This window comes from Amia ocellicauda, chromosome 1 (genome assembly GCF_036373705.1).
Source record: "Amia ocellicauda isolate fAmiCal2 chromosome 1, fAmiCal2.hap1, whole genome shotgun sequence".
NCBI lineage: Eukaryota > Metazoa > Chordata > Actinopteri > Amiiformes > Amiidae > Amia > Amia ocellicauda.
Window position 1 is genome coordinate 47,836,548 of NC_089850.1, and position 17,578 is coordinate 47,854,125.

The following is a 17,578-nucleotide window of genomic DNA, read 5'->3' on the forward strand; positions in this document are numbered from 1 at the left end:
AGGTTTAATACAATATGCTCATTAATTACACACATTAGTTTCTATCCAAATTATTTCTCAGTATAGAGGAAGCCTAATACAGTGGTTTTGATTCAAACTGTTCAACAATTTGTGCAGGAAATAGATTTCCAAGTGAGGCTACTGATGTGCTGAAAGGTAATTAACAAATATGGAAAATACTTACTAGTTACTTGTTATGCAAAATTAATTATTTTAAGGGGAGATGTGTATTGCTAAAGATAATACATCCTGTCTAGATAACTGATAAATACAGGAGGTGCTTGTTTGTTGTAGAGAATAAAGACAGTTTTGTATTAGCAGTCAGCATTCTTGTTGTAACATAATCTATTTGAAACATCACAGCAATGTTCATTCTGATGAGAGAAGATCAGAATGTTTCCAGCTGATTTAACCTGTCCCCTAAAGACATGAGAGTTTTTCTGATATGTCAAGATTTTAGAAACCTCACTGTATCACTTGAAGACTGATAGGTGTTTGAAACGTTTGAAGTGCCCCGTCACTGTAAATACATTATGTTTTTAAAAAAATGGATTATAGCATGCTTAACTTGGAAACGCATGCTACAGTCCAATACCCATAAATATTGCCACATAGGATACAATTACAAGGATAAACATGAGGGCAAAGCTTTTTTGTGCATATGAGTCATTATTTAGAGTGAATGTCACCAAGTGAATGTGTTGTAGTTAAACACTGTAACCAGGCTTACGTGTCAGACACATTTTGCAAGTCTTAATCTAACCCAGTTTGATACAAATCTTAAAAAGATGACACATTCACAGAGGCCCACAGCTCTGCTCTTAAACAGGAATGTGACACCACTTACGAACCTCAATCTGAGAAGTGTTTTCACCAGTGTGTGAGATCTCAGGGTCAATCAATGTTGATACTCTGGAGAAAGATTTTTTGCTTTTCAGGAGTTATATCATTAATAACGGTTTCTAATGCACAACCACTCGACTGTGCTTCAGAGATTATCCCAGACACCAGTGGCATACCAGTGTAGGCACAAGGAAGTAAAGGAGCATAGAGGTCTGTAGAGTTAGGGAGCATCAGTGGTAAGATGTTAAAATATGTAAAATGTCATTGATCCATCACATGCATTGTGTGAGACTCAGATTGTACTAATTTGTGTACTACAAAGCACAATCATTACTTATAGTTGACATGATCTAAACTTAAACAAAGCCAATGCATATCCTATAGTGCACGCAGCTATTATCAGTAAAAACACTGGAGATTTTAAGCAGTATTTAGAGTTACAAAGGTCACTGTTTGCCCACGAAGGGTGCTTTTATTTCCAGTTTTGCCAGTGCTTATATGCAATAAGATATGGTTTGCCCCTTGCAGAACATAGGCAGAAACAAGACAAGTCAGAAGTACTAATAAAAATGAGTAAAAGGCTTGTGGGAAAGAAATTAGGCACAATCTACACTAAGTGTGATCAACAAGGTGTTTTTCTTTTCTTTTTTTTAAATGAAAATAAATCCATCTTAAACAAATTAATCCAACATTAATTATTTCCAGAGAGACAGCTATGAGACTGAGTGTGCATGTGGAGAGGAAGGACATTGGGATGGTAAGTCATGAATGCAAATTATAATTTATTAAGACAGGAACATCTCTGATGAACAAAGAGTCACCAGTTATGTTCTGTGGTTATGAATCCATGACTTATTCACTTACCCATGAGCCTAGTTACCTTTGTATGTTGTAGTTAATGAAAGACAACAATCAATTCACTTAATTTGAATTCTTGAAGTCCATGAAGTCCGTCAATTATTTTCATTGTACAGCAAAACTGACATTTTATTTGTATATAGCTTCCCTCTGAACTGACTTCTCTCTAATGGAACAGAGATATCAAATATTTTTCTCAAAGCCAATTATCCAAGGATATGTGCAGACCCGAAAAAAAAAGTAGTAGAGTAGATGAGAAGAAATTATATACTTTTGTCTTTTTCAGCAGTAGACTTTATTTTAACTGCCTATTTACAGTTGAGTATAACATTGCTCAGCACTTGTTGTAATCTCTCATGTGGTGAACCCCAGTGCCAATAGAAGAGAATGTTTTGTGTATTAATTGATGCATTAATGTTTTATCTTTTTCAGAACTATTGAATCAATCTTCAGCTCCATATGCTTTAATGGTTGGCAGTCATAATATTACATTGAATTGGGAGGCTGCTAATGTCTCAGAAGTGCAGTATATTCCCCAATGGAAAACCCCAAACCATTCAGCTGGCTGGATATACACTGAGGTACAACCTGCAGAAAAAAAACATCATATAATATAAATAAAAGAAATTCCATACAAAAAAAATCAGTAGATTAATCGTTTTCATGAGCAGTAAGATGTACATCTTAGATGTACACTCTGCAGCCCCAATTATTCTTAAATTCAGAAACACAAAAATAAAATGAACAAAATGACCATTTGGATAATGTCTTTTTTGATTTATTGGTAACAAAACCATTTTTACAAAATGCCACGAATATTACATTGAAACGTGGCTTTTTATCTCATTATCAATTAATTAATTTCTATATCTCTGTGCCATAGGCATATTTTTAACATTATGTTTTTCACATTAAATTAATTAGGTTGAATCTTAAGCTGTGTTTTGGGAATTCAGATTAAATTTTTTACTGGCTCCTCTTTTGATACAGAATGTTTCCAAGCCTTCATACACAGTGAAGGATCTGTACCCTCACACAGAGTACATCTTCAGAGTCTGGACCATAACGCCTCAGAAACAACTCTGTTCCCCGGCCAGCATCAGCTATTTTACAGCAGGTTATGGAGGTACAGTAAAATGGTCTAGTTTAAATGACTGAAATTATGTCTTATTTATTGTTACACTAAAGACTGGCTTTACCTTTTATGTGTATAATATATTGTCTAGGAAACAAATCAATAGCACTTGTAATGATTGTTAATATTGAGTAGGGCTGCATGAAATCCACCTCTGAAACACAAAGATAATACTGCTGGAAATGCAATTAAGGGTGTGAAACTATAAATGATACAAGATCACAGAAGGAAGACAACACATGAAGAGAGAAGGATGTGTATTAGCCAGTTTAAAGAAAGTTAAAGGCAATGAATGTTTGGAAGATTATTGGTTATCTTGATTTGACTAATGAAAAATAAACAAGAAAAAATAAAGAACAGTATCACTGTTTTTTAATTGAATGTTCAAATGTATCTTATCTCATGTCTGCTAATTTAGTATATGTCATAATATACTATTGATGTAAAATACACACCTATGCTCAAAATAAATATTTATATTAGCACATGCATATAAACCAGATTGCACACTGGATTTTAATCAAATCTACTTTTATAAAATGAAATGTACCTTCTCCTTCTTTTCTTTCAAAGTAAATTTAAAAGCTTATGATTGACTGACCCTGGCTAAAATTGGTCAAATGCACACCATAAGTAGAAAAGGATATATGCAATGAAAATAAATTAAATGCTATAAAAGAAAAAACAACCAACTAATCTCAGGATAAGGCTGAACAAACACACAATAATTTGAAAACATTGTTTGATTAAAAGGGCTTTGTACTATATACTGTATTTAAAAAGAAACACTCTATTAACTGACCAAATATAATATGAAATATAACAGGGCATCCTTGAGCATAAATTACAAATACGAGGTAACTTTAATTAAGAACCACCTTTATTCATATATTATGTATAACAATCCCTTTAAATGTGTCCTTGAGTCACTTGAATGCAGCGTGCAGACTGACAGTATTGAATTCTCTTCCCTCTGCAGTTTCCTCTAGTGCGCCGGTGATTGACAGTGCTGAGACCCTGAGTCCCGACACTGTGGAGGTCAGCTGGTCACCTCCTCCACATCCTGGAGGTCCAATCATTGGATATCAATTAAAACTCCTAAGTGAGGAACAGTCTTTCAGGAAAGTTGCAAGCAGCCAGGACTTCTGCTTTATTTTTTCCCCAACACTCCCCAATACTACATACAGGTAATGTTTTTAAAGACTTTATTTACAGCAAACTCTGAACAGAGATTTATCCATTATCAAGAAAATAGTACTTATAAAAAAACAAAAAAAAACATGACATGAATAGGATATGCTTACCAGTGGTTTTAAGATTAAAATTAAACAGTCTTTATCAATAGCAGTGAATCACACCCTTTTTAACATACACATACAGATTATTGTATATACTTGGAAAAATCCAGGTCATCCACACAACAATAACGAATGTTTATACAGCCTGAGGCTCCATCATGGTACCTAGTGATCAAGCTTCATCAAGAAGAAAAACAAGTTTTACACCAACATTAGAAGGAACCACCCTGTGTGTAATGCCTGCTATTACAAGATGCAGAATCTTAAGGAGTGAAAATAGTACTTACATTTTTTGACAATGTATTGAAATCTTTCCGAGAAGGTTAATCATACAGGCTGTGAAAGCAGAGGGTCAGTTGCCTGCAGCGGAGAGGAATGTGACAACGCCGGTGACAGAAAGCAAGTACATGTTGTCATAGTGTAACATTGCATTAATATCAGTTGCTGTTACTTGTGATTTCATTATGTTGTGATGTTTTCTTTTTTTTTACCAGCTGTCAGTGATGAACAATGGCTGTTTCTTTCAAGAATGGCCTCATTGAGGAGAAAGAAAGTGGCAGATTTATTTACTGAAGCAGACTGTCTTCCTCCTGGACAGTTACATCACAACATAAGTGGCAAGTCAGGATTTACCAATACTGTGTTTAAATAACATGTGTACACTAACAAATATCTCATATTGTGCTCTTCTAGAGGATAACTACTATAACGATGATGATGATGATGATGATGATGATGATGATGATGATGATTTAATGCTAAGTGTTTGAGCTAATTTAATCTTTATTTGTACACTAGGAATTGCTATACATTACATCTCCAAGCAAATTTACTTCTGTGAAGGAAACCACATCTGGATGAAAGGAGCACTGAATCTGTCTGACATTTCAGATCTAAAAAATGTGTATGCTGGCCCTGAGGAGATTAAATCAGTATCAGTGGACTGGCTATACAAGAAGATTTATTTTGTCATGGGTGGAAAGGTACAAACTTGTATCAGTTGTTTTAGACTAAACTTAATATGATAGCTTGCATCTCACTGTTAGACTTACATGCTTATAGTTATGTCAATGTTGCATTTGTTGCATAGGTGTCAGATATGTTTAAGACTAATCAAAATTGGCCTGATGTGTGTGGGGAAAAACTGTAGTGTATGATATGTTATTATTAAGTATTTAGTCATGATTTTTTAAATATTTCCTTTTAATTATAGGTCTGGTATTGCAAACTAGATAACTGCAACAATACAGTGGACTTCAGTCTTACCTATCATGGATCAGTCACAAGAATTGTTGCAGATCCTTACAATGGGTAAGATATGCAGTTCTGTTTCAGAGTCAGATTCAGAGATCAGTGTGCAAGGTTTTATTGGAGGAGTGAATGGTAAACAATTGTTATGTATTTTCTACTTTTATTGATGCTATCTTATCTCATTATAATTGTATGTATTCATGTGGATATTGGTCTTGTCAACACATTTTTTTAAATACAGTTAGGTCCATAAATATTTGGACAGTGACACAATTGTCATCATTTCGGATCTGTACGCCACCACAATGGATTTGAAAGGAAACAAGCTGTGCTTTTTTAAGGTGAAGAAGTGGAATGTTCTGCAATGGCCAAGTCAATCACCTGACCTGAATCCAATTGAGCAGCATTTCACTTGCTGAAGGCAAAACACCCCAAGAACAAGCAGGATCTAAAGACAGCTGCAGTACAGGCCTGGTAGAAACCCAGTATCTGGTGATGTCTATGGGTTCCAGATTTCAGGGAGTCATTGACTGCAAATGATTTTGAAACTCAAGTATTGAAACTCACAATTTAATTCATGATTATGTTAGTTTGTCCAATTACGTTTGAGACCCTAAAATTGGGGTGACCACATATATAAATGGGTGTAATTCCTACACCGTTCACCCACATTGGATGTAACTAACCTCAAATTAAACATGAAAGTCTACACTTAAAGCATGTCTTGATTGTGTCCTTTCAAATCCATTGTGGTGGCATACAGAGCCAAAATTATGATAATTGTGTCACGGTCCAGATATGTATGGACCTAACTGTATGTAATCTAACATTTAATTTGATTTAATATGAAAAAGCAGTAAACATGATGTACAAGATATAAAACAAATACGAAAGGTCAGAAATAGAGACATATACATGGTCTAAAAAGGACAAAGTTGCTGTAAAATAAGTTGTCAAAAGATATAGAAACAGCAGTTCCTTATGCAGTACTGGTACTGTACTTGTTGAGTTCTGGTAGGGTTGACTTTACACATGGATTAATTACGTGAGGTCAACCTTGACAGATTTGTTCTGTCCAGATTTGGGCCTATGTTGCTTGTCAAAAGCTGGTCAAAAATAAGTTAACAGTGTGTTTGCTTTGACCTGCCTCTTTACTCAGCCTGTCTCTGTATGTAATGAAACAAACATCAACAGGTGTTCCATAACCCACATCCGCATTCAATGAGCTTTCTTATCACTGACAACTGAAACTATAAACTTTTATGTTTTTATGGAGGTTCAAACAGCTGTATCTCGAATATGTAGTTTACATAAATTATTTCCAAGGTATCTGGAGAAGTAAAGTGAAGAATACACTCACACAATGTATTAAAACAAGATAATGTTTGACCTTTAGTAGCTAAACAAGAAAGGATTAAACATCTTCCTATACAGATAATTGACATGCTATACTGGTCAATCGTCAGTTTCAAAAACTTGCATATGAAACTCATACTAAAATATTTTGAAAATGTATTTTCTCTTATAGATACATATTCTTGCTGATGGATGATGGCATTTACAGGGTGAATCTCCCAGAATTCCCAGGGCAGAACAATGACACCCACCAGGCTGTGAGAAGCAATGCAGTGCGAGATTTTGTTGTCAACTATCAGTCTAAGAGACTGTTGTATTTTAATGAGACAGACAAATCTATTTCATCTGTCTTTTTAGATGGCTCATTGTTTCACAGCATGCGCCCTCCTCTGAAAGCAATACAGACACTTGTGAGTGTTACATATGAGCACAACCTCTTCATGCTCTCAGATGGAAAGTCAGTTTACCAGGAGACAAACTCTGGTGACACATTTTTCTACAATGAATACATGGTAGACTGTGATTTGGATAGTATTGATTTATTTGGGTTTGACAATCTACACTTTTTTAGTGAATCCAGTCAGCCATATCCATTACCCAAAAAACCCAATCACCTGAAGGTCTTGTTTGGATCAGACATGGCTTTGCTAAAGTGGGAGACACCTTTAGCAATGATAGGAGCAAGTGAGTATACTAGTGTGTTACACCTTTTATTTCTAATGTCAGCTGTGATGTAAATAGTTGATATCTTGTTTAATTTTATTTTTGGATACATTTTATTCCATAACTTTAAATATTCATGTCTTATGCATTTTTATAGCAGTCCATTCTAATAGTTATGTCCCGAACATGTCTCAGTAGACCATAATATTTAACCCTAATCATATGTCACTGTTTAGGACACTGTTTAGAAAAATCATCCAAATAAACCAGTGAAGGTTTTATGTCCTGTAGGCCCCGCTGCCTGGCAAAACTGGACGTACAGTGTCAGGATATCTGCTCTGAACCTGTCTGTAGTGCAGGAGTACAGGGATATTGTTGACACTCAGACTGCAGTTCAAGGGCTAGAAAGCTCCAGTTCGTACAGCATGGCAGTCTGGGCTGAATCTCCAGCAGGAAGAAGCCATTCTCCTAGTGTGTTTGAGGGAACAACACTGAAAAAAGGTGTGAAAAAGCAACATTTAAAGATCTCATGATTTATCAGTATTATGTACAGTTACTTACCTATCACTCTCTCTAGTTGTTTTAATATACTTTTTAATGTGGAGCACAATGTTCAAATATTCATTGTAGGTTTTTCAAAATAAATAGAATATCTGAACCATAATGTTTAGTTTCCAAAATGCATATTTTAGGCTTTCAAGCAGCTATGTCTAATTTAATGTTCATGTGGTTTGTTTTAGAGTCTGTGTCTTGATGTTTAGAAATGCACATACAAATATATAATACTACAAATATATATGCTACAAAAGGCATCAGATGTTTCCAACATATATTACTTAATAATAATATTCCTAATGATAATAAATTAATTGTTGTGAAGTAATTTGATGTTGAATAACACATCTTCTCATCTCTTCTCTTCCCTTCCCTTTTGACAGTGGACAATGATCCTTACATCATTGCTGCAGGAGAAAAGGGCCTCTGGAAGCAGAAACTGGAGAGTTTTGATTCACAGTGTTTAGTATTTGCAGATCTTAAAGAAGTACAAGGTACAATTCTGGAATTACTTTATCTAAACAATTATTCTTAATCATACTTACCTGTATACATTCATCCTTATAAGCTCACATGAATACTTTTACAGCACTCACTGTTCTAATTGTACTTTAATATATATATATATATATATATATATATATATATATATATATATATATATATATATATATATATATGTATAACTGATGACATATTTATGAAAGATTATTCATGTTTCTGTTTCTCACTTGTTTTTCCCTTCATTCTACAGATATTGACTGGTACAATAGCACCATCTTCTGGAGTAACACATCTGGATACATCCATGGGATGATGATGAACCAGAACAACAGGAGCTGTGTGCTATCTGCAGTTCACAAAGCAAGTGCCTTGGCTTATGATTGGCTGGGACAGCATCTATACTGGGCTGATCTAACTTCAAGCATGGTATGTCTTTACACCCGTGCTCTGAGGCCCTCTGTTATAGTGTGTCTGAGTGCAGATACCCAATACATATGTTTATTTTTTATTTCCAGATATACAGAAAATCTATGATATCTGGGGTTCGACAAGTCGTTACTCAAGGCCAATATTTGGTAAGGGATTTGGCCATTGACTCTGTTAATGGTTTTATTTACTGGACAACTGCATACACTGTGGAGGGTTCAAGATTAGATGGGAAGGACCATCTCACCTTCCAACAACTGCCATCTTCTGGGAAACAGGTAAAACTATAACAAACATTTCTGAGTATCAATTTTTGTCTTTATTTTCATTTAGTTGCATTATATATTTATGTTCTTCTGGTGGTTAATGTATATAATTTAGAGTACAAAACTTGAAGAGAGGTTTGGCATAGCAACTTTTTATTTATGCTGAATTATTTGTGCTCTGTAGCACTGAACTTCTTCCATTTGCGTCTTGTTGCAGGCAACTGGTTTCACAATAGACATCACTGAAGGGCATTGCTACTGGCTGGTTCAGGATGACTCAGTCTTGCACTTATACAGAGCCAGTCTTCTGAATGATGGGTAAGAGATGATTTTGTTTTCATGCTGTTAAATGTAATTCAGCCTAAAGAAATAACGTGTCATAAGTAAATTGTCAGCTTTTGATGATAGTATTCAGAATGAGAATCACCTCAATGGTTCGAGAGTATCAAACAAGTAAACAAAACAATACTCATAGGGTCGGATTTTTTAACTAGGTTTATGGACATCGATATAATGGAATATGCATCCTGGAGTTCCTCTTGGATTTCGTATCATTCCTTGGCATACTACAGCGGGAGAATGTTCTGGCTGGACAGGGATGGCATGCTTACTGTGCAGGAATTAAACAGCAGCAGGAGTGTTGCTTACTCTGCAGACACACAGATGACAGCTTTTGTCCTTTTTCAAAAGACACTCAAGCCTCTCCCAGGTACCTGCTTCAGATATCTTCAGCTTTCTATTCATGTTGTTACCCTTTAAAGCATATATTTTATTTTGTATCTCTACTGTACATTGAATTTAGAATGACATTGAATGTTTTTCTATGACACTGTTTACTTATTTATTTAGGCACACAGATAAGCAATTTAATTTTAAACTATGTAATGCTACAGCTATTGAAAATCACTTTTGCTTGATTTCCAGCTCATTATATTCCAGATAACCCATCATGGAAGTAAATGACCATCCTACATACAAAGCTCTATTTCGAAATATATATTACCCTTTTTTTCAGATGGATTTGTTTCTCCTCCTGTTGTAATACCACAGCCAGTACCCAAGACATCTATCCAGATTACAGGAAATCATTCCATCTTTAGGGTATTTTGGGAGCCCAGCAGCAATGTTGAGTATGGGACTGTCTTCTATTGTGTGGAGTCTGGAACTCTACCAAACTGGCAAGGTCACCTAGGTCTGAAGGTAACTGACCCAGCTTAGATGACAGATACAGTTTGGAAAAACTCAGTCATAATGTTTTTGAATTTGTTGTATAGAAAAAAAAAAAGAATTTACCCAAGTATTTCCAGAATTAATATTTGTAATGCTGTATACATTACATATATTTTCAGATTTTTTCATAAATGTTTTATTCATCATTATTTTAATGTCTAGAGTGGCTTTGCCAGCTTTTGTCTGGCACGGAATGTGTTGTCTATGCCAGTGTTTGAAGTGAGAGGTTTGCGGCCTTACAGCAGGTTTGATATAAGCATCACACCTTATACCTACTGGGGAAGAGCCAACACAACAACTGCAATCTTAAGAGCACCTGAAGGAGGTAAGGGAAAGCTTTGATTACTGAATATAAGGGAAAAATCGGTGTATTGCAACTGAAGATCTGTGGCAGGCCAAGTTTTTTGTTTATTCTCCATAATTATTTATATTTTTACACTTGCTGTTTTTTGTTTATTTTTAAGAATCTTCCATTTTATACTTTTGGTTTTCAATAGCTGTTTTTTATTCTAAACAGCGCCTTCTGCTCCATTGAGGCCCAGGATATTTGTACTGAGTGCAGGTTCACTGAGGGATTTAGAGATGGTCCAGGTGGAATTTCGGTGGGACACACCTGAAAAATCAAATGGAGTCATTGTAAAATACCTTATGTATTACTCTGTTCTCAACATAACTCACATCAGTAGCTCATCCATCATATGGGAAAAGAAGAACATATCAGCGTCTGAGACATCATACAAACTCTCTGATGTGCAGCGTGGTTCTGTGGTTCAGTTTCAGGTATAGCTCTCTTGTGGCCTGCTTCTCTTTCAGAAACTTGCTTTTTCTCAGTTATGAGGAATCTTTATGCCACTCTAATAACTGTAAGTTTAGTAGAACAAAGATTTTTCCCATTTCAATATACATTTGTTAATGTGTCAATTTTGTAAACAAGATTATTGCTTTATTATTTCTTTCTCTTTCATTTTTGCAGGTTCAGGCATTTACTTCACTTGGTCCAGGAAAGATGTCCAACATTTCACTAACTAACACCTCAAGCAAGTGTCCTTCACCACTGCTTAGTGATACCTCAGGATATTTACGAAGACTGTTTCACAGAATAAATACACTTAAATATTATGTGGACACTTCTTTACAGGATTTGGCTTCTGCTTTATCATAAATAATATCTCATATTCACAAGACTGAAACTGTAAAGCAGAAGAGAATAAACAGCTCTTCCTTGCAATTGAAATCAGCTACATGTATAGTATTTCTTTGATAGGACTTAGTGTCAGGTGCAGGTCATCTTTGTGCTTAAAGCAGAAATGCTTAATTATTTCCTATTAGCAAATGTTGAGCAAGAAACAGACAGGAAGACATATTTCAACATTCTTAGTAATACAACAGTATTACTATAACAGTAATATAACAGTAATACAACTGTCCAATATAAAAAGGACATTAGAAATATATGGTATTTGATTTGTTGACAATGATTAAGCTGCTGAAATAAATAATTTTAAATACATATTTCATATTTATTTCTCTTTCATAGTTCTCACACCAGTCCCAAGGATATTAATTTCAGCAGACAGAAATATTTCCCTCCTTGATCTCGACACCAGACAGGCTGTTCAGCTGGTTACCCTTGGAGGGAATGCAGCTCTTATTAGCTCTGGAGTTGATGGATTTCTGTATGACATTCATGATAACATGCTTTTCAAAACTAATGTAGAGGATGGCTCAAGAGTAAAGGTGAGATATATATATATATATATATGTGTGTTTGTGTGTGTATGTTATTTTAAATATTGAGCAACTGATTGCTAGTAATTCACATAGCTGTAACATTTACAATTACTTGCAAGATTATTATGGTTTGGAATGTGAATTGCCTTGGATTAAGGCATCAACAAATAAAGTCATACAGATTTCTCAATATAATTATATCATATCGATGTATCCTAGAAGTGTCTAGAAAAGTGGTTTCCATTGATTTGGTAAATGTTGAATATTGTCTATTATATCAGTTTATTTTTATTTCATATTAAATTGATATTATTAATATTATTTTCGCTTTATTTTCCACTGTGTTTGTTGGTATTGTGAAGATACTTACAGACGATCGGCTGATTAAGGCTGTGGATTTAACAATAGACTGGATTGGGAGGCGTCTATTTATTGCACCAGACATCACACTGAATTACACACAGCTGTTTGTAATTGATTTGGAGCTAAAAAACACAACACTGGAAGTCATTAATATCCAGCAAAACCACACACGCTCTGCCCCATATGCTCTTGCTATGTATCCTCTACTCAGGTAAGTAAAATTAATACAGGTCAAAGTTTTTACACAAATTGTCGAACTGTAGTATTTTGTTTAAAGACTATCGTTGTTTGAATCTCAGATAGATACAGATGCAGATATGTGAATGAAGGTAAATTCTTTAGACTTTCTGTGTACTCTGCTGTAGTTAATGCATGCAATAAAAGATGTATACATAATGCATACAGACTGAAAACTAATAACAGATATGGTTTGAATTCACAGAGGTGATTATAGCAGACCAGATACAGTATCAAGAATAGTAGCTAGTGTTGGAGGTTTTAGATATGCCATTGAAAGTATCTATAAAAACAAAGACCAAATGAATCTCTCTTTAATTTGAATGTGTTTTGTTTTCACTCTGTTTCACTTTATTATATTTTTCACAGCCGTGTCTACTGGGTGGAGAGTTCTGCTGTGGAGAACAGGATTGCATACTTCAGTTTGAATAGTCAATCTGTGCACTATGTTTTTAGGAATCCAAACGAAACTAAAGATTTATCATTTAACAGACAATCCTGTAACTGCACTGCAGCTCAATTCAAGTTAGGTTTAGCCATGGCCTTGGATACATCACACCCAGAGAATGGCAACATTTATTTCTCCACACAAATGGGGGAAATCTGGGTTTCTGACTTGGAGGGATGTTGGTGTAAACATGTGACCAGAGTTCCTTTGCAGCCTGGTAAGTTAAAAAAATTTAAGAGAGGATAGCCTTTCATACAGATATATTTTGCTTAAAAACATTATCTTTTTAGCTTTTTAGCTTTTCAAAATGCAATAAATTCAGTGGTGTTTGTCCTGATCATGAACTAAGATGATCGTCTCTGGTCTCTTGCAATAATAAAAAAGTAACATAATATCATGTATATCCTGCTACATCAATTGCACAGGTGGAATCATCAGGAGACTAGCTGTTGATACAAAGTTTGTTTACTGGACAGCCATGTCTGGCAACAATGAGACTGTGTTTCACATGGAGAAGTCAGGGGACCAGCAGGGGGCTGTGTTCACTGCGAAACAGCCAGTTCACCTGGCAGTTTATAACTCACAACTGCAGCATTACCCAGGTACGTGTCACATGATTCTTTCTTAGCTCTCTAACTGCAACAGATATCTCACACCCACAGTTTTATATGTACTGTAACATAACCCCCATGGGTTAACAGGCCATAAAGACCAGCTTGTTCCTTGGGTGTTTCCACATTGGCAGGTGAAGAAATGCCTACAGCATTTTGGGGATTGTGGTTGACCAATGTGAGTTGCTTGGGTGTACAAGTTAAATTTCAGTAATGACAGGAGACTGGCTGCCAGGTTGTGGGGAAATGATTACACTGGGATGTTTAGGACTGGGCAGGGCAGTTAACTTTAAAGGAAAATGTAAATATATGCTATAGGAGGACCCAAAAAAAAGAAGCATAAGGTAAAACTAGGGCTGCTAATATGGTAATGGAAATGTTTTGTTTTACAGATAAGAACTGTTTAATACCAGCTCCAAGCAAGGACAAACCTAGAATAATTAATGCTTCAAATAGTAGCTTTTTACTTGACCTGCCCTTGAGCAGACCCCTCCTTCAGTGCAATGGTATAACTTTGCCTACACCTACATATCTTTTGCACTACGGCATAGTGCTGGACAACAGCCGTGAAAACTGCACACATGGATTGCAGTGCAGTGTTGTGGTAATATTTAAGTTTATTTATTTATATCAATTTAACAATCCACATCTTTTCAGGCAGTTTGTTAATCTTCACTCAGGTACTTAAACACAGTCTTTTAAATATGGTTGCTTGCTAGACAAACACAAGGGACATTCATATTTCCATGTAAACAGGTGTGTTAATAATTTAGAACTTTGTGCTGTTCACTGTGCAGTAGAGAGAAACTATAGATCTAGGTTCCTAAGTACATGTTTTACTGAGAGATACAACTTCTGAAAGATTTATTTATTTATCCTTTTTAATTTTGGTTATATATTTTTTATATGTTATGAAACAGATTAAGTAATATATAGTCTATATTTTGGATTTTGCTTAAAAACTCAAAAACTCATAGCTGGTTTATGATATACATTTATTGGCATTTAAATGATTCAGGATGCTGAGTGAAAATGAAAACCTATTTTTTGACACAGGGCCAAATATATATATTTTTTGGAAGCATCACAACAACATTGAAGTGAACAAAGGTTTATTCTTTAAGTAAACTAAATTTAACTAAATCAACATCCCATTTATGTAAAGTATTATGTAAACTTTTTTTTCAGAGGATTGATTTAATTATAAGAATAATAAACAAATGGTTCGATTTTGTAGGGAAAATAAAGAAATATAGAAAAATAATAATAACGATTTCAGTATGCTATGTCTGTGTTCAAAGTTAAACTAGTTTTCAGTGAATTAAATCTGTATTTACAGGAAGCCCAAGAAAATATTTTTCATCTTCAAGGACTGCAGCCTTTTACTTCTTATGTCATCCAAACGGCTGTGAAGAATCTCTATGGGGGCTTCGAGGACCAACTCGGGGAAGCAGTCATTGGCTTAACGCTGTGTGGAAGTAAGATCTTCCCTTTAAACTAACATTAATTGGAGCTTTTCAGAATAAGTGTGATCAATAATGTAGTTCTTTAATGTGTTTTAAGCAATGTATGAATTAATTTAACAAATAATTTGTTATTAAATCATTAAAGTATTATTTCAGTGTATTTGCCATTATATGTGTTTTCAGAAGTATTTTGTGACCTTAATGCCAAATTTATTTAGCTTTTTTCTTTAGCCTGATATTTATGAAAACTTTTGTTAATTTGCTGAGATTAACTTTATGAACAGATTTGTCGTTCTTATTTGACTAAATGTAGAGATCAACATTTTGTTGCAACTTAAACATTTTTAAATATAATAGTCTGAATTTCCATCTTTCAGCACCTGTGGCGGTGACAGATGTTTCACCTTCTGTGGTTTCTGATACAGCTGTGAACATAACATGGACTGAATCTCCCAAGCCGAACTGTGCTAGTGATAAAGTTAGGTATCAGGCCCTCATAAATATGTTGGACTTTTACCCCCCAACACCTTTGACAAAAGAGGACTTTCCAGGACACAGCCTGACCTTAACAATTAACTCTTTCAGAGAGGGATCATCCAATAGCATTGTGGTGCGTTGCATTTTAAGATGTCGATTTAAGGTGATGTTTGGTGGCAGAATTTGCAGTACATTCAAAGATAGCTTTTTATGTTACATTGTTCTTTTAGTGTAATTTTTAAATCTATACACGATGAACAGTTAATCTGATATTCAATTCTTTATCTATGTAAGAATGTCAACCGATGTAAACATTTAAAAATACAAGACTGATTTAATCATGTCTGAAGAGTGACAAATCATAACAAAAAATTACTGAAGAGCAGAACATTTGTATCCGTTATGCTGTATGTTACAATGTTTGACATTGACAGCAGGGTCAAATTAATCCATACATTTTGAATGCTGTTTTTGAAAATATCTCTGCAAGCATTTCTTTGCAAATGTGTTATACAAATGTCCTGTAAATGATTAATAATGTATTGAAACAGTATTAGTCACTGTGTAGTTTACATGGCTGAGAAACAAAAGCTGATGGTCACTCATTTTTCCAATGTGTCTTGATTGTATTTGAAATGAAGGTGCTGGCATTTCACCCTACGGAGAACTGGTCTTCTGCCAGCACTCCTCTCCGAGTCATTACCTTCCAGGCCCCTTTGGCCCCCAAGCTGCTCAGTGCAGGCAACACCTCTGTGGAGCTGCAGTGGAGGGCTCCCAGTGACAACAGCACACGGGCCTTCTGGGTCGAACTCAGAGAGGTAACTCAATCACAAAGATAAAGGCTGACCAATGAGCTGATGTGCTCTGCAGTTTCTGGCAGCCTTCTCCTTATGAAGGAAATGTCTGTCAGGGTGGTGGAGATGAGAGCAGGTCAGGACACAAAAAAAACAAAACTGAGGACATAAACTAAGGCTAAACTGAAGTAATTTCACCATTGTTGTTTATACCCCTACTATCACTTTCAATTAACTACCCCATCAAACCTCCATTGTAATTGTTCTTTTGGACTTGTTTTTTTGCAGCATGTGAAAAACAGCAATTGGTTTCAGCCCCAGACTGATTGTAAGAATGGACCCGTGACTATATGCAAGCTGTTTGGGATCCTTCCAAACAGGCAGTATTTTGCACACATCAAAGTGCTTTATAGGACTGAAGCAGAAGGTGTTTCACCATCACTGCCTTTCAGAACTACTGGTAAGGAGGAAAAGTAAAACAATATAATAAAATATTATTAAATTAAATAATGTAAATTACATTAATAACCTGTTAGTGCAGGTAACTTGTCTAAACACTATTTTTTTTTAAGAGGCTTTACACTTATGATTTCAGTCTTTATTACTAACACAGCATCAATACTTATTTCTAATAGCTGGAGTCCCAGGGAAGCCTGGAGTTCCACAGGTCTGGCATAATGGGAAGAAAATAGTGTGGCAACAGGCTGAGGACAATGGTGGCAACATCACTTTCTACATACTGGAGAGCAGGTCACTTATACAACTCATATATATGTGTGTGTGTTTGACAGGCTTTATTTTTACATTGTTTTCACACGGCGATCTCCAGACAGAATGATTATCAGATACTTGTTCCTTTAAGTACATATCTAGTAAACTGCTTCACAAAGATACATGCATTTCCTTAATATCTAGTAGTTGCATTAAGGATGTGTATCCTTTATTGAATGCTGATAAACACAGGTACAGGAGCAAATAATGAATAGTGAAAATAAAGCATTACACATGTAACATGCAATACCACCCTTTAAATGCTTATTTTCCAGGAAGCATAAGAGTAAAGGAA

General features: G+C 35.2%; 1 protein-coding gene across 1 annotated transcript in view; it reads left to right on the forward strand.

The window, feature by feature from the left end:
* Positions 1-17,578, forward strand: part of ros1 (c-ros oncogene 1, receptor tyrosine kinase) — a 44,668-nt gene that overhangs the window by 1,863 nt on the left and 25,227 nt on the right. The window contains exons 2-29 of the mRNA XM_066714030.1: positions 1,549-1,600; positions 2,134-2,282; positions 2,692-2,827; positions 3,816-4,023; positions 4,457-4,533; positions 4,933-5,117; positions 5,348-5,445; positions 6,914-7,425; positions 7,696-7,905; positions 8,343-8,453; positions 8,714-8,889; positions 8,979-9,167; positions 9,373-9,473; positions 9,650-9,864; positions 10,171-10,355; positions 10,548-10,710; positions 10,903-11,165; positions 11,359-11,542; positions 11,923-12,122; positions 12,479-12,690; positions 13,086-13,381; positions 13,590-13,766; positions 14,168-14,379; positions 15,115-15,253; positions 15,619-15,851; positions 16,360-16,536; positions 16,801-16,972; positions 17,148-17,262. Coding sequence (XP_066570127.1) covers positions 1,549-1,600; positions 2,134-2,282; positions 2,692-2,827; positions 3,816-4,023; positions 4,457-4,533; positions 4,933-5,117; positions 5,348-5,445; positions 6,914-7,425; positions 7,696-7,905; positions 8,343-8,453; positions 8,714-8,889; positions 8,979-9,167; positions 9,373-9,473; positions 9,650-9,864; positions 10,171-10,355; positions 10,548-10,710; positions 10,903-11,165; positions 11,359-11,542; positions 11,923-12,122; positions 12,479-12,690; positions 13,086-13,381; positions 13,590-13,766; positions 14,168-14,379; positions 15,115-15,253; positions 15,619-15,851; positions 16,360-16,536; positions 16,801-16,972; positions 17,148-17,262 — 5,147 coding nt within the window. The remainder of the gene's footprint in view (positions 1-1,548; positions 1,601-2,133; positions 2,283-2,691; positions 2,828-3,815; positions 4,024-4,456; positions 4,534-4,932; positions 5,118-5,347; positions 5,446-6,913; positions 7,426-7,695; positions 7,906-8,342; positions 8,454-8,713; positions 8,890-8,978; positions 9,168-9,372; positions 9,474-9,649; positions 9,865-10,170; positions 10,356-10,547; positions 10,711-10,902; positions 11,166-11,358; positions 11,543-11,922; positions 12,123-12,478; positions 12,691-13,085; positions 13,382-13,589; positions 13,767-14,167; positions 14,380-15,114; positions 15,254-15,618; positions 15,852-16,359; positions 16,537-16,800; positions 16,973-17,147; positions 17,263-17,578) is intronic.